This window comes from Prionailurus viverrinus, chromosome D2, assembly GCF_022837055.1.
Source record: "Prionailurus viverrinus isolate Anna chromosome D2, UM_Priviv_1.0, whole genome shotgun sequence".
Classification (NCBI taxonomy): Eukaryota; Metazoa; Chordata; class Mammalia; order Carnivora; family Felidae; genus Prionailurus; species Prionailurus viverrinus.
In genome coordinates, this window is record NC_062571.1 from 72,562,161 (window position 1) to 72,579,757 (window position 17,597).

Sequence of the window (17,597 nt, forward strand, 5' to 3'; positions counted from 1 at the left end):
TTTTTGAGAGCTAAAGTATTTAAAACAGTGACTCTAAGGTTTCTGATGAGGAATCTGTTGTCATTCAAATGGTTGTTCTGCAGCTAATGTGTAATTTTCCTCTGGCTTTCTTTTTTCCTCTTCAGTTTTCAGAAATTTGATTATGATGTGTATGGGTATCAAATTTCTTAAGTTTATCTTGTTATTTGCTCTGCTTCTTGCTCTGTATCTTTATATATTTTTCAGAATTTGTAAAATTTTTGTTATCATTTCTTCAAGTATTTTTTTCATTTCCACACTCTTTCTTCTTTCCTGTGACGCCAAAGAAACAGATGTTACATCTTTTCTTATTGACTTCTTGGTCACTGAAGTTCTGTTCAGACTGTTTCCTTTCTGTTCAGGTTGGATAACTTTTATTTATCTATACGTTCCCTGATTGTTTCCTCTATCCTCTTCATTCTGCTGTTGGGCCCATCTTGTGAGTTGGTATAGAAAGTTTCATTTATTATATTTTCTTTTTCTAAAAGTTTATTTTATTTTGAGAGAACATGCACAAGCAGGGGAAGGGCAAGGAGAGAGAGACAGAATCCCAGGCAGGCTTCGTGCCATCAGTGCAGAGCCAAATGCAGGGCTTGATCTCAGGAACTTGAGATCATGACCTGAGCTGAAATCAAGAGTTGGACACTTAACTGACTGAGTCACCCAGGGGCTGCACACCCCCTGCCCCACCCCCAACGATTACATTTTCCATTTCATTCTTTATGTCTTCTTTTTCTTTGCTTGAGACTTTTATTTTTATATTTGTTTTGAAAGTGTCTGCAGCTGCTTGTGCCATTTTTCTGATACCTGCTTTAAGATTGTTCACAGACAATTTTCAGCATCTTTGCCATATCAGTGATGGTACCTCTGATCATCTTTTTTTCACATGAGTTGAGATTTTCTTGTTTCTTGGTATGGCAAGTAAGTTTGGATTATATCCTGGATATTTTGAGTATTGTGCATGAGATTCTGCATACACTAAATGTTCTGTTGTAGGAGGCTGTCAACTTGTTTTGGTTCAGCATACATGACCTTCACTTTTTATTATTTATATAACAATTATTGAGTTGTAATTTATATGCCATACTATTCATATTTTTAAATGGTTCATTTGTTTTTAGGATATTTGGAGAGTGATGCAACCATTACCATTATCTAATTTTAGAAGTTTTTTATATCACCCCTTAAAGAAACCCCATTTTCTTTTTTAAAAATTTTTTTTTTTTCAACGTTTATTTATTTTGGGGACAGAGAGAGACAAAGCATGAAAGGGGGAAGGGCAGAGAGAGAGGGAGACACAGAATCAGAAACAGGCTCCAGGCTCTGAGCCATCAGCCCAGAGCCCGACGCGGGGCTCGAACTCACGGACCGCGAGATCGTGACCTGGCTGAAGTCGGACGCTTAACCGACTGCGCCACCCAGGCGCCCCAAAGAAACCCCATTTTCATCAGCACTCACTCCATATTTCCCCTTCCTGCCAACTCCACTAATCTGGATAGCCACTAATTTACTTTCTGTCTCTGTGAACTTGCCTACTGTGGACATGTTGTATAAATGGAATCAATGTAGTGATTCCAGTCTTTTGTCACGGGCTTTTTTCACTTAGCATGTTTTGAAGTTTCATTCATGTAGCATGTGTCCATTTTTTTTATTGCTGAATAATACTCCATTGTATTGACATTCTACATTTTGTTAATCCAGTCATCAGTTGTTGGACTTTTGAGTTGTTTCTACCTTTTGGCCATTATGAATAATGCTGCCATGAATTTTTTGTACCAAATTTTTGTGTGGACATGTGTTTTTATTTCTCTTGAGTATGTACCTAGGAGTGTGATATCCATTTTTGTGCTGAGATTTGAATGCCAGTTTAGTTTCCAGAGCCTTGGTTGTACTATTCTGTTCTGCCTTACCCATCTGCTGCCATTCCGAGATACGGATGATATTCCATACCATGGTTAAATTCTAAAAGTTTTTGTTTTGTTGATTCAGATCTGTTTCACGTATGGGCTGCCTGAGGGTGTACCCAGGACTTCATACAGAAGATTTGAAAGATCTCCTTTTTCACCATCTTCATCTTTGTAATCTGTTTCTGTTTTCTAGTTAGGAGGGTGGGGGGTGCCGACTCTCCCAGCATTTGCTTAGTGCAGGGCGGGGGTGGTCCAAACTCCAGTGATGAGGTGCAGGGGTGCTGCCTCTTTGCTGGTATTGGTTTAGTGCAGGGCAGGTCTCACTGAAGGGACCCCACCTCCGCTTTCTCTCCCAGTGGGGAGGGGAAGGTACTTACTATTTTTATAGGTAAAATATAAGCGTGTTTTTTTAAAAAAAAGCACTGTGTAAATTAGAAACATTCAAGTTGATTCTCTGTGTCCATAAAAAAACAGAACATTTAAGAGCATTTTCCATGTTGTGATATGTTAAGTTTAATGTCAGCCTTCATTTGGACTTTTTGACAGTATAATTATGCTAATAATGAATTTTTTCAAGAGAATTCAATTTATTTTATTTCATATAAGAATAATATTGACAGCAATTAAACTAGCATTTCAAGCTTAAATTATGAGCTTAGGGGAAAAGTACTATAATGTGATGGAAAACCTTTGTATGTATGTATATATGTATGTATGTGTGTGTGTGTGTTATGGCTGATGAAAATCCTGTGAGGTAGATACTGCTGTTCTCATTTTATAGTGGGAACAGAGAATGAAAGACCTGAAGTGATTATGTATGCCAAGTCTGATAGCTACTAAGTGACAGGTGAATTGCCAAATCATGTCTGTCTGGCTCTTTATCCATATCAAGTCATCTTTTACAATTCAGTAAGTTTCTCCTTAATTATAAACTCATGATCTTCTGAATTTCTGGGTAGCATAGCGGTTACCTAAGATCATGAGTGGTACCAAACTGATAATGTGTTTGAGACCTATTTCTGCCAGTGTGCCATGAAATTTACATGGATTTGTCTTGCTGCTTTACTGAACACTTGATAAATTTTATGTCATTGCATTTTTAAAACAATTTTGTGAAATAAGTGGTATTGTTATAACTATTTTACACACAAGGAAACTGAGGCTTAGGGAGGTTGAGTTACATACTCTTTACAGGACCAAGTTGAGATTCTTGTAGCTTTTCTAAAGTTTTGCCTATTTCTTTCAGTTTCTCAGTCATGTCTTTTTCTTTTTCAGTGAAAAGAGAATGTTATACATAGTTCTTAACTTGTTCTTTACAAAGTTAATATGAATGGGTGTGTTGTATAGTAGACAGGGATGCCAAAAGAAAAGTCTAAGCTTATCAAACAGTTCTCTATGATGTAATAATATTTTGTCTCCAAGCTTGTTGATTATTTGAATGTGTATAGTAATAGGGGCTTTTGATGTCTGGTTCTCAGATGGGCTGTGAGTGGTTGGTGAATCCTCAGATTTTTATACAAAATATTATTTATATGAATTTTTGTAGTCAGGGTGTGGTTAGCTTTTATAAGATTCTCAAAAGTGATCTCAGATCTCAAAATGGTAAGAATCACTATTATAGGAAAGAAACTCAAATAATGCTGTATATGTACAATTTAAAAAGTATTTTTTTCAACTTGTGGAATGATCTCAAAAGCAGTTTTTAAATTTATTTTTTACAATAACTTAGGAAGATTATAGAAGGATAAAAAATTCTTCCTACTTTTAATTGCTCATATCTAAGTATTTACATGTATATCACATGTAGACACATATAGGCACTATGTTCATGTATGTTTATATACATATATACACCTACATATTTCTGTAGATATATATCAGAGTGCTGGAGAGCGCTGTCTTCTTCCCCGCTCTATGTGTGTTTTATCACTTTACACATTTATTTGCTATTTGTGTATTGTCTTTCCTCTTTCTGTAATCATGTCCACTATGGAAGTTACTAGCCACATCTAGCTATTAGTTAAAATTAAATTTTAAAGGTTCAGTTCCTTTGTTGCACTGACTATATTTCAAGTGCTCGATAGCCACATGTGCTGAGTGGCTACCATGTTGAATGGTAAATATGTAGAATTTTTCTATCATTGCAGGAAGTCCTGCTGGACAGCGTTGTCCTGGAATGTAAGGTCCAGAAGGGCAGAGACAGAATTTTCCCTGTGTTTTTTTCACTTTTTATATTAACAGCTTTATCAAGATATAACTTATGTACTACAAACTTTGCCAGTTTAAAGTATATGATTTAATGGTTTTTAAACTATACTTACAGTCGTGAAACTATAATAGTAATTTTAGAACATTTTATTATTCCATAAAATAAACCTGTACCCAAGAGCAGTCACTCCCCCTTCTCTTCCCCACTCCCCAGCACTAGATCACCACTAATCTACTTTCTAGGAACCTTTTCAGTTCACTGTTTTATCCCCCATGCCAAGAATATTGCCACATTCAATAAATAGTTTTGAATCAGTGAATGACTATGTGTATATATTTTTCTTCAGTCCACTTGGGGAGAAAGTCAAACGATGTAAATAAATTTTTATCTGTGACTTAAAACAATAATTTCCAGGGTGTCTTATGTAGTCAGGATTAAATCAAACTAATCTTAAACTTTGGATGTATAAAAATTAACTTTCATAATGAGGTTTCTGAGGTATTTAACCATCATGAGTTATGAAAGCAGTTATGTTTCCAAAAATTTAATGATATAGGAAGTTTGGTAGGCATAATTTTAAGATGACCTTTGCCCCCTGGTGTTACTGTCACGATTTATGTTATATGGCAGAAGGGAGATTATTTGAGTAGTTTTAATCAAGTCACATGAACCCCTTAAAAGCAGTTTTCTCAGGTTTCTGGTAGAAGGGGAAGTCAAAGATTGGAGGCACAAGGACGATTTGACATACCCTTCTGGTTGGAAGATGGAGGGGACCATGTCTAAATGACTGGAGAGGAGTCTCTAGGAGCTAAGAGTACCCCCTGGCCAATAGTTGTCAAGGAAATGGGAATCTCAGCCCTATAACCTCAAGGAACTGAATTCTGTCAACAAGCCGAATGCATTTAGAAGTGGATTCTTCTCAAAAGCTTCCAGATAAGAGCCCAGCTCAGCTAGTATTCATCTGAGTCAACAGGGGCTTCTGACCTGTGAAGTAATAAATGGATGTTTTTGAGGTTTCTAAGTTTGTGGTAATTTGTTAACACAGCAATTAAAAAAAATTCAGGAACATATTTAGCAACAAATCATTGAAAAAGGTATTCTGGTTGAGTTTCAGTTAATCATAGTGTTCAGTTAACCAGAAAATTAAATTAATTCCTTAAGTATGGTGGTCTATTGAGTTTTATTGTTTTTAACAACAATAATAATGCAGGTTGATTCATACTTTGTGTACTTCCCTTTCCCCCTTGTCTTTGGTCTGCCATGAATGATGGGAATTAACACTCTGAACGGTTGACATAAGTACTAATTAATATTTGGATCCTTGAAAAGAAGATGCTGTGAAATTTTAGCTGTCTGATCCACTTGGCTCTATTTGACCTACACGATTCTATTCATACCATTCATTTCATTCTGAAATACTACTTGAGCCAATAGTAAGATAATACTATTTTACCTTTACCTCAACCATATGCTACCTAAAAGTGAATAGGAAAAATATAGACAGCTTAAGATTTCAGAATAATTAGCAGACGTGAAGTCAGTTTAGCCAGAAGGGGAAGAGGTTGTCCTTATTATAGATAGTAGATGAATCTGAAAAGAATAATACTATGTGGAAGAGACTATGACTAAAAAATGCTTGCACTGTATAGTCATCTCAGTGACTTAAGGCAGTGCTGAGGAAAAATGCATTGATGAGCTAGAATTCTCATATTTGGGAATATAATTATTAAAATTTTAGAGTTCAGAATTTGTTGAGAGGCTGAAAAGTCAGATAGATAATGGTTAAAATATCAGCTTTATCAGTGCAGATATGGAGAACATGAATTTCATGTATGGCCATAATGGATTATCTAATAGTTCACTTCAAAATTAAATTTACCCACAGGCAGAGTTCAGCAACTGAGGGTCCATGTTTCTGGGCAAGACCCTTATATTGCACGGAAGAAAGTAGGCATAATGCACCCTCTCAGCCTGGAGTTGACTCAGCCTTTCATACTCAGTTTTTTCTCCTTACTTTTCCAGTCAGAAGCCACGTCTTCTCCACTGAGGAGGAAGGAAGGAGTGAGGTGTGGGCAGAGAGGCCAGGAGTTTCACTCTAATTAAAATCCCTCCGCATGGAAACATGAGGAGTGAATAATACATTCTCTCTCTTACAATCAGTAGAAAATAAATGAGTACAACTGAATCAGATCTTTTCAAAAATGAAGTATCTTGCCTGGTAACTTAATTTCTTGTTCTCATTTGTGTAGCTTCCGTGCTCAGTATGCATGAAGTCAACTTGACATTAGCCATATTTAACATGGCCAGAAATCTTGAAGTAAATGCCTAATTATAGTATTTGGCCCACAGATGTTTAAGTATTTGAATGAAAGACTTTTGAGTACCCAGAATGGCTTCTGTCAATTCCAGTACAACTTGTCTACAGATGAGTATTGACACACAATAGCTAAAAGGTTAAAACACTGAAAGCTATTTTGTTGTGGTCTTAGTAAGATTCATCCTAAAGGCACTGTTTTGCCTTGGCAACTATTTGAATCCTGATTGAGACTGGGAAAGATTTGCAATGGGAATACAGTTATTTTGAAGGATCATAGTAAAAGGTTTTATTTGCTGGAGGAGACATGGTGATGGTCTTAACAGTGGCATTCTACCAGAAGTCAATTATTTTTCACCTCAAATCATGCAGAGAGTGTATTATGGGTAGTTCTGTCCTATCAGATGTGAGAGCTAAGCACATCTAAGATATACTGTTTGTTATCACTGAGGCCAGTCTGTAGAGGAATTTTAGTTAGTGCGTGCTGATGCCAGTCAACTATTATAGTTGGCTTGGTTAGTGCACTTCTATGGTGGAATACTTATGTGGCTAGAATACGGTTTATTCAAATCAGCGTTCTCTAAAGTGGGGTGGTCTCTAAGACGACTTACTGGAGTGTGGGAAGAAAATATTAGGACTTCTAATGGTGTTATTTTTAATTTCGAGTTTTAAAATTTATACTTTATAGTACACAATATTTTAAATCGTACGTGTTTATTTGAATGTAAATATACATATATTTGAGTTATGTAATAAAAATTTTTACTGACAAGGAAGCATGTAATTAAGGTATGAAGACTACTGCTCTAGCAGATGAGGTCACCTGCCTTTTTATTAGGAGTCAGGTGGATGGAGAATACAGACTTAAGAGTGGAGGGCGCACAGTGCACTGGTGAGGAAACCACAACACATACAAGCTCAGCTGTGTAATACAATAATGTATCACCATGCGGAAAGGAAAAGAGCTAATACCAATGAATATAACCTAGAAGTACTCTTTATTTTGTTTAAAACATTGTTTTTCAATTCTTTTTTTCATGTTTATTTATTTTGAGAGAGAGTGTGCACGAGTGGGGCAGGGGCAGAGAGAGAAGGTGTGAATGAGCAGGAGTGGGGGTGGAGAGGGGCAGAGGGACAGAGAGAGAACGTGCCAAGCAGGCTTTGTGCTGTCAGCACAGAGCCCAGTGTGGGGCTCAATCTCACAAACCGTGAGATTAAAAAGCCACCAGGAGCCCACTCTTCATTTTGCTTAACAAGGAATTAATAAACTGTTAAACAGTATTTTAACTAAAAACATTGTTTTATAAAAAACTTCCAGGGGTGCCTGGGTGGCTCAGTTAAGTGTTGGACTCTTGATTTCGCCTCAGGTCATGATCTCACAATTTATGGAATCGGACCCCATGTTAGGCTCTGTGCTGTGATAGTGTGGAGCCTGCTTGGGATTCTCTCTCTCCCTCTCTGTCTCTGCTCCTCCCACACTCACTCATGCTCTCTCTGTCTCAAAATAAACAAACAAACACAGAAATATAAAAAAACTAAAAAAGGATGGCTTGCAAAGGTGACTCTGCATATAGACTCCCCAAGTGTATTTGACTGTTCCTTATTCCTTTAGTGGTTGTTGCCAGCACTGAAACCATTTTTTTTTAATTAAACAGGATTTATTGTCTTAGACTTTGTAGTATTACAACTACTGAATTTCTCTTATTTTTATAATGTTTTGATCAAATTTTGTATTCACAGCCAGGATAGAGGACAATAATTCCAATTGATTGAATTTTAGTTTTGTTTAATGTTTGTTGGTGCTGGCTTTCCTGCACTCAGTAGTGGGCCTTCCTGTATTTTAAATAGCACAGCATGTTTATTTGATCAGGGACTCTAGATTGGGCAGTTGTAGCTAGATGAGACATTTGAAGGCATATGGGCATGTGACAGGCATCTAGACCGATATTGGCAATCTTTTTTCTGTAAAAGGCCAGATAATAGATCTTTTAGGCTTTGCAGGCTAGATGGTGTCTGTTGCCGCTACTCAACCCTGCTCTTGCAACATGTTAGCAGTCTTAGACATATGTGAGCAAATGGGTGTAGCTGAATTGCAGTAAATCTTCACTTACACAAACAGGCAATAGGCCAGTAGTGTGTGGAGCTCTGATCCAGATTAACATGTCAGTATGGCACTCAATTCAAGAAGAGTCATGCCACAAAGTTTTAAAAAATAAGTTAGTTGTTTGAAACTTGGAATGTATTGTAGAAACATTAGAAATAGCAAGTTCAGTGTCTGTTTCCATGGGGACAATTTCTGCTAACCTCTGTGAATGGCCATACTTTATTTCTTTGCATGCTTGGTAATTTTTTATTATTGTAATGTGATAATTCTGGAAATCAGAGTCTTCTCTCTCAGGATTTGTTTTTTCTTTTGCTTATGTGGGTTGTAGTTAGGGATTTTTCTTTTTTTTTTTTTTTTTGTTTTGTTTTTTTAATTTATTTTTGGGACAGAGAGAGACAGAGCATGAACGGGGGAGGGACAGAGAGAGAGGGAGACACAGAATCGGAAACAGGCTCCAGGCTCCGAGCCATCAGCCCAGAGCCCGACGCGGGGCTCGAACTCACGGACCGCGAGATCGTGACCTGGCTGAAGTCGGACGCTCAACCGACTGCGCCACCCAGGCGCCCCGGGATTTTTCTAAACTACTTCTGTAATGACTGTATTCGTTGTTGGGTATGCTGTCTAAAGATTTTGTTCTTTTAGTTTGTGGTCATCTAGTGACAAAGATTTCCCTGAATGCATGAAGCCAAAGGCAAAATCAATAACTCTCCTAGTCTTTGCAGATTAACTCTTGTGGGGTATTCCTCCAGTGCTTAGCTCCATTGTTTATGCCTCTGCCCTAGCCTTCATTTCTGTCTGGCTTTCAATCTAAAAAGTAGCCAGAGGTGATAATGTAGAGTCTTCTTAGGTCTTTTTTGAGCATGTAGTTTTCCCTGGGGATGCATGTGGCTTCCCAGATTCCCGTTTAGGCCCACATACTGGATAGTTTTTCAGTATCCTAATTGTTCAAAGAATCTCTCTCCAGATTTTCCTTCCAGGCTCTTTGTAGATCTGTTGTTTGCTTCCTCTGTAAACTTTTGCCTAATGCAGCAGGGGTTGTCATATTTGCCTTTCAGTGTTTTTGAGGATTGCCTTCTGTATAGCTGTCTTTTTGTTTTTGTTTGTTTGTTTTGCTCTGAAAGGGTTTCATGCTAGGCATGGGATGATTTTCATACTGTATCAGCAAATGATTTTGTGAATTAAATGCAAAAATGTTAGGTAAACTTAGCTGCTCAAGGGAAAAATGCAATTAAATTTATACTTTCTCTCCTTGAACCAATCATAGTAACGGTTAAGTCTATCCTCTCTATTGTTATACCACTGTCATCTGGATCACCCTGTACAGTCTCAGCATCAGACATTCCCCACTGATTCACTGAATGACTTTCAGCTCCCCAACATAGCAGTGCTGTTTCATGAGCCTCCAAATTTTTACACATGCTTCTGTTGGCAGTACTGTTAAATTTATTCTTACTATATAGTGCTAGATTAAATTTGGTCATATTTTGTTTGGGTTTTTTGCATGAAGGATATTTGTAATTTTAATTTCTTCTTCTGTTGGTTTTGTCAAGTTGTACTATTTAAGGAATTATTCCTTTCATCTAAAATGTTAAATGTATTGGTAGGAGTTGTTCTTAACGTCTTATTTATTTAGTAGCATCAGTAGTGATGTTTCTCTTTTCCTTTTTGATCATGTAATTCATATTTTTTTCTGGGTAACTTTTGCTAGGGGGTTATTAATTTTATTAGCCTTCATGAAGCCAGCTTTTAGTTGTTAATTTTCTTTATTATATGACTTTTCTATTTAAGAGATTTCTGTTATTATTCTCCTCTTCATATTTCCTTTTCTTTTCTCTTTTCTTTTCTTTTCTTTTCTTTTTTGTTCTTTTCTTTTTTGTTCTTTCTTTCTCCCTCCCTCTTTCCTTCCCTTCCCTTCCCTTCCCCCCCTCCCCTCCCTCTCCCCCTCCCTCCCCTCCCCCTCCCCCTTTCCTTTTCCTTTCCTTTCCTTTCCTTTCTCCTTTCTCCTTTCTCCTTTCTCCTTTCTCCTTTCTCCTTTCTCCTTTTTCCTTTTTCCTTTTTCCTTTCCTTTCCTTTCCTGTTTATTTATCTTTGAAGGAGAGAGAGAGCCAGAACATGAGCTGGGAGGGGCAGAGAGAGAGAGGGAGACACAGAATCCAAAGCGGGCTCCAGGCTCTGAGCTGTGAGCACAGAGCCTGACTCGGGGCTCAAACTCACAAACTGTGAGATTATGACCTGAGCCCAAGTTGGACACTTAACCAACTGAGCCGTACTTCATACTTTCTTTTGGTTTAATTTACTGTTCTTTTTCTAGCTTCTTGAGCTGTGTAACCTTGGATAATTGATTTTCAGTTTTCTAATATGCACATCAAGAGCTAAAATTTCTCTAAATGCTGGCTTAGCTTCATCTCATAAAATTTGATATGTTGTGGTTTTAATATTATTCACTTAAAAATATTTTCTAATTGTCTTGTTGACTGAGAGGCCTGTTACTTAATTTGCAACTATTTGGGGATTTTAAATTTATCTTTTTTTTGTGTGGTCACTCTATGGGACTGCTGCTAATTTTACGGTTTTTGGATGCGTGATTACTGTAGCCAGTTGTTATTGATTAAATTGATTTAATTCAATTCTGGTGTCACTTGTTGGCATGGCTTAAGAACAAGTGGTCATACGAAGAAGGTGGGAATTTATTTTTCTTACTGTCAACTCTGGCTTCCGAAGGATTTTTGCAGGCTCAAGGTTCTCATGCGCATCTACCCATATGACACCTTCCTAGGTCTTAGGGTTTTACTTCCTCTTAGGGGCACTCTCCTAACACTGGAGTTTTGCCATGGCAGCGAATTAGACTTTTTCTGTAATTCTGCTCATCTCACAATCTGATCCTGGGCCTGTTTTTCAGCTTGATCTTCTTTCTGGCTTCAGGAGTAGAAATTGCCTTTAAATATGAGAGTCTCCTGGCTTTTACACTCTACCTAAAGCTGGATTGGTGGATGATGAACTGAGCCTTACCTGATGCTGGGAAAACTGTTCATTGCCAGGTGTCTCACTAGAGGCACTCTGCTGCAATTGACTTCCTTTCGCACATCAGTGACCTTTTATAGCAATCATCTAATGCCACAGTCCTTGTGATTACCCTTGCTACTGTACTTCTCAAATATTAGAGCTGTTGCATTAGCCTGTTGTCAGTACATAACCTTCCACTGAACAAGTGGAAGTCTTAGTCATTGTGATGCTGTAGCTTGCCAGGAGTTGTTGCTACTCTGTCTACCATCTGCCCAGTGAGTGATCCAGCCCCAGAATCCGGTCCCGAAGATCTGCTTCCTGATGGTAACTGTTAGTTTGGTCACCCTCCCCTCTGCCACCCTGAAGCAGAAGTATCTGCTTTTACACTGAGAATCAAGCACATGTAGTATACTTGGGAGATGCAGGGGTGTTGACAGAGTAGTATAGAGGAGAAAAGTAGCCAGTTAGAAGTATGTTACCAAGTCAGCTACCACAGTGGGTGACTAGCATTTAATCCCACAAGGAAGTACTGGGGGAGGGGGGAATGTCCTTCAGTATTATCCCAACAAAGAGGTAAGGAAGCTTGGGGGTACCCTTACCAAATCATTCATTGGCTAGGGGCTACCCCTCGGAGGATGCTGATTTATAGATAGGCACTTTCAGCTCAGCATATGCAGAGGAAGTGTGGGTTCCAGCAGCCAGAGGGGAGCCTCCAGCAAAGATGCAGGTGCTCATCTGAGGAAGTTAGGTTGGAATGTGTGGAAATAGGGGGTCTGAGAGGATATGGGGGTAGCACAGACACTCTCAGCTACTTCATAAGGTGTGTCTGTTTTCAACTATGCAACATAATACCAACTGACTTTGTGAAATTGTAATTTATTCCCTTGACAACTCTTTTTTTCCACATCTTTGCCAATATTTGGTATTATTCTTTTTAATTTCGGCCATTTTGTTGTGTGCATAGTGGTGTGATACTGGGATTTTATTTTGCCTATCCTTGATTATTTTGGGTCTAAATATTATTTTGGGTGTAAATATTATTTTGGTTGATTGGTTTGGGTCTAATCAGAAAAGAGAATCACAGTAATTTTAACAGGAGAAGTTTAATGAAAAGAATATTTGGCTGTAATAGGGATTGGAATAATGAGAGATTGGCTAGTAAGAAGTAATGGGAATTCCAAAGAATGTAGAAATAGTGGATATAAGGAGCAGCCACTACTATCCTTATGGTTGATAAGGAACACTTAAGAGCGCCCCACCTCCTGGCCTGAGATCCAGACCTTGTTGGGAGGGCATGGCTATGGCTCACTGAATGGTGCAGTTGCTGTAATGCTGCCCTGGTAGAAATTACTTGTTATCTGCCCTTGGGAATTTGCTATGTTTATCTTATTGGAAGATGGGGTGTGCTGTTTATGGGGCAGTGTCTCACTGAAGGCACTCTGCTGCAGAATTGTCTGATGGGAGGTGCTGGGAGAGGCTGTTGGTGGCTGGGTTGCTGGCCATTGCATACTATAGGAGCCTAGTTCCGGAGAAACCAAGCTGTAGGAGCTTGGTGAGGAAGTACATTGGAACCACCAAGCAAAACTCTTTCCTCCTGCGATCTCTCTAGTGCACTCTGTTGACAAAGTATGCCAACTTAACATCATGCCATCTGACAAAGAAAAAATGTTTAAAGGACCCAGATCCATTTTCACATAGGCAGTGTGGATTTTGAGGTGAGAGGCAATGGATAATTGAACAGACTACCCTTTGATTATTCATCTTCTTGAATAAACATTGGGGCGCCTGGGTGGATCAGTCAGTTGAGCGTCCGACTTCGGCTCAGGTCAGGATCTCGCAGTTTGTGAGTTCGAGCCCTGCATCGGGCTCTGCTGACAGCTCAGAGCCTGGAGCCTCTTTCAGATTCTGTGTCTCCCTTTCTCTACCCCTTCCCCGCTCATGCTCTTTCTCTGTCTCTCAAAAATGAATAAATGTTAAAAAAATTTTTTTAAACATACATGAATTCTCCAACGGTTGTTGGAGAAATACAGCAACACTGTATTTCTAAAGAGATACACGTCTTCAACTGAAGTTCTCACCCTTTGTTCCAAATGAGGAAATACACAGTTCCAAGAACCATTGTGTCTATGATCTATGATTGGTTGTATTAATTACTCTTCATATCTGGTCATAGTCATACTGAATATGCCATTATCTAAAGTCTAAATTGTCAAGTTAACTTACAACTTGTATGTAAAATAAACTTGGGAAGGAGAGAAGATCTGCACATGACAAGCAAATAGAAACTATGTAAAGCTGTTATGATCTTTGTTTCTATGATTTGTTACAAGATGATAATTGATATCTGTGGTTTTGTTCTTCCAGTCCTTATTTTTGTTTCCCCTGCTCTCACCTAGAATCTCAACATGTTGGGAGTTTCACCTGGTGGAATGACACAAAGCCAGTGGGTTGAATTCTCAGTCGTCCTGCTGTAGTTTAGATATTTTTTCTGGGCCTGTCTTGTAGATCTCTCACCCTGTTTTAGCTGTGTTTGAATGTGCTGTAAACCTGTGCATCAGAATTACTTTTTATAGTTTTCAATTAACTGCCAAAATTTTAAATCTTGTCCTTTTGTCTTTTTGAATTTGGTAAAGCGTATTTGTTTTATAGGACACATCTGATCATCTCTGTAATTGAAATATCTTCGGGTCTCTTCGTGTTGTCTGTTGGTTCTTATTTTGCTGTCTTGCGTCTTCATATGTCGTATTATCTTTAATCATGCTGGACATTTTATTTGAAAAATTATTGGAAGGAATAATGTGAGGCCTAGAATAATGTTACCTTTCTTTGGAGAGTAATTTTGTATCTTCCGTTAGGAGCTTTGACATACTGGCAGTTCCAGTATCACCTGAAGCCAATTGTAAGCCTTGGGGTTTTCTAACACCCAGTTGACTCATAGCTAGGCTGCAGTCCATGTTGTGGCTGGTTTATTTCTGATACACTCTTACCCTAGTAACAGGTCATTGTGTCTCAATTCCAAGTGCCATATTGTTTGAGCCTCTACCTTTTGTGAGCCTTTGCCTTCAATTTTATCTCCCTCCCTGTATCAGGCTGCCAAAAGCACTCAACGTCCTGATGCTGTCTTCTTGATAGACAAGTCTCTCCAGAGCAAAAACAGCTCTGAATGCTTGCCTCCTTTTAAAGAATTTGCAACTTTTGGGTCTTGGGTTGGTAGATGCTACCATTTTGCTACTTATAAGACGCTTTTAAGATTTTAAAATTATTCCTTAGCTTTTTAAAGCTGTGTACAATACAGGGTTTGTCTGAATTACCTTATCTGGTATTGTTGAAAGTGAAAAATTAGGACAAGTTTTTTAACCTGTTCTTTAAATTGCGCCTCAGTTTTCTCATCTGTAGTATGGGATTAATAATTACAACCTCATAAGGTTTTTGAGATTTTTAAATGAGGTAGCACATTAGGCACTTACAGTAGATCCTGACACATGGAAACGTGTCAATAAATGGCTCAATTTATTATTACATTAATTTGAGAATATTGGAATTTGTTCTTGAAAACCTTTTCCAAGTATAAAATAGCCCCTTTATTACCTAAAGTAATTTGCAGGGATTATGAAAGACTTACAAATAACATTCTTTTTTGACTGACATTTCTGTCAACCATGATTTAGGTAAATGAAGCTTTTTGTTTTTGTTTTTGTTTTTGTTTTTTCCCCTAGTGTATTTGAGACTTTATACTATAAGGAGAATTTAATTTATCTAAAACTAGATAATGACCCTGAGATCTATGTGCATATGTGTATATTATGTGTGATATATGTGTTTATATATAAGTGATATATAAAGACTGATAAGCCCTTGTGTGTATATGTATATGTTTGTATATATAAATATATAAAGGCTAAATGGGAAGATATCTTAATTATTTAAAATATGGTCTTTTGTGGGTGAAACAATTGGATTGGAGCTAAGGAGGTACCAATGAAGTAGAACTGAGATCTTGTTTTAAATATTTTTAAATTCTGAAAACTGAAATTTTTCTTAAAATTAAAAAATATTTTTAGACAGAGAGTATGAATTGGGGAAAGAGGCAGAGGCAGAGAAGGACAGAGGGAGAGAGAGTGAGAATCTTAGGCAGGCTCCATGCTTGGTATGGAGCCCAACATGGGTCTCCATCCCACAACCCTGGGACCATGACTTGAGCTGAAATCAAGAGTTGGGACACTCAGCCCACTGAGCCACCCAGGCGCCTCGAAAATGGACATGTTTCTAATGGTCTTTTTCTTTTTTATGTTTTAAATAGAGGATAATTATAAATAGAAGATAGTTACATCAGCAGTCCTGGTACGTGGGAAACAAATTCAGTGACAGATGGTAGCTATTCTTATGGTGAACATAGCATAGTGCACAGACTTTTTAAATCACTGATTTGTACACCTGAAACTGGTATAATATTGTGTGTTTACTTAGATTAGAATAGATAAATAAATAAGTAACTTACTACTTGAGAATGAGTGAGAACTACAAAAACAAAAGCCAAAAGCAAATACAGCTAACAGTGGGACTCTGAAGCTGGTGTGTACAAAACACAATTGCTCTGGTTCATTGAACTGCATCTTTTAAAGTGTGTTTGACCTTCCAAGGTCTTTTGCCTCCACCTTATTTGTGTACAGATGCAATTTAACTTCATCTATTTTGCATCCAGATTAAACCCATCAGCACAATATTCAGTCTTGCAGTGTGTGTGTTTTTTAAAAAATATTTATTTTGGAGAGAGAGAATCTGAGTGGGGTGGGGCAGAGAGGGGGACAGAGGATCTGAAGCGGGCTCTGCGCTGACAGCAGAGAGCCTCATGTGGGGCTTGAACTCACAAACCGTGAGATCATGATCTGAGCTGAAGTTGGACATTTAAGTGACAAGCCGCCCAGGTTCAGGTGTGTTTTTACCGTGTAAAATAAAACCAAGTATGTCACGGTTTAAAGAAATACAAAATAAATTCTTTCAAGATGTAGAGAGATGTATGGCAATTTGGAAATTTTCCTAATTTGTAAATAATTTTTCCCTGTTAGAAAATGCTATATCCTGTTTCTTTGATTTGATGTCTTTTTAATTTTCTTATGCTACTATATGTCTTAAAGTTACTTTAAGGTACTTGTTTTCATGATTTTGTTTTCTAGGTTAACCGAACCTTCTGGATATTTAACAGATGGTCCAATTAACTATAAATATAAAACTAAATGTACATGGCTAATTGAAGGCTAGTAAGTATATAATTTGAATTAATTTATTTTATTCTTAAATGATAAAGAAGGTGATCATATAAATGTTAAAGCATTATCTTATAGTGTAATTTTGTAGTTCTATAGTTCATGCGATTGCTTATAGTTTATTCAGTCATTATTCATGATATTTTTAAATGAGATTTACAACTTTTAGACATCACATTTAGTATAAATTATAGTACCCCTTTACTTGTGATAGTAGTTTGTTACATATATTTTATTTTTGAGTTATGTTAGTGTGGCAGTAAATTGAGTAGGCATTTTGGCTTGCTTTAAACATCTTACGGAGTTTGAAGATGCCATAGAAAGTATAAAAATATTCCATGCTGAATTATGCCATTGGTTCATACTAGTCAGCATTTTAGTTATAAAATAGTTATATATATGTTTTAAATAGAAGATAAAAAAAGAACATTTTGTAGGAGAGAGTTAATTATTCTTTTACAGTATTTTTCAGTAATTGGGCTTGAGATTGAATTGATCTATTTAAACATACTGTGAATAGATCATAAATGAATTGATAGAAGTTATTTTTGAACCATTTTATGATTTAGAAAATGTTTTTTTGGGGGGAGGGTTACTTAGAAAGTTTTTAGAACTTAAAAGTTATTCTCTGTGCATCTGTGCTCTCATTTTGTTTGTGTTTTACTTGTTTGTTTTTTGTTTTTTAAGTTAGCCCAGTGTTGGGCTTGAACTCATTACCCCAAACTCAAGGGTCACATGCTCTACTAACTGAGCCAGACAGGCACCCCCCCGCCCTTCT

At 37.4% G+C, this 17,597-nt stretch overlaps 1 protein-coding gene across 3 annotated transcripts in view; it reads left to right on the plus strand.

Moving 5' to 3' along the window:
* ATRNL1 (attractin like 1) overlaps positions 1 to 17,597 on the plus strand; it is a 778,070-nt gene that overhangs the window by 14,274 nt on the left and 746,199 nt on the right. For all 3 annotated transcript variants that reach the window (XR_007145488.1, XR_007145489.1, XM_047826276.1), the window contains exon 2: positions 16,730 to 16,813. Coding sequence is in view for 1 of the 3 variants with exons in the window: in XM_047826276.1 (XP_047682232.1) it covers positions 16,730 to 16,813 (84 nt within the window). In the remaining 2 variants the exon portion in view is untranslated. The remainder of the gene's footprint in view (positions 1 to 16,729; positions 16,814 to 17,597) is intronic.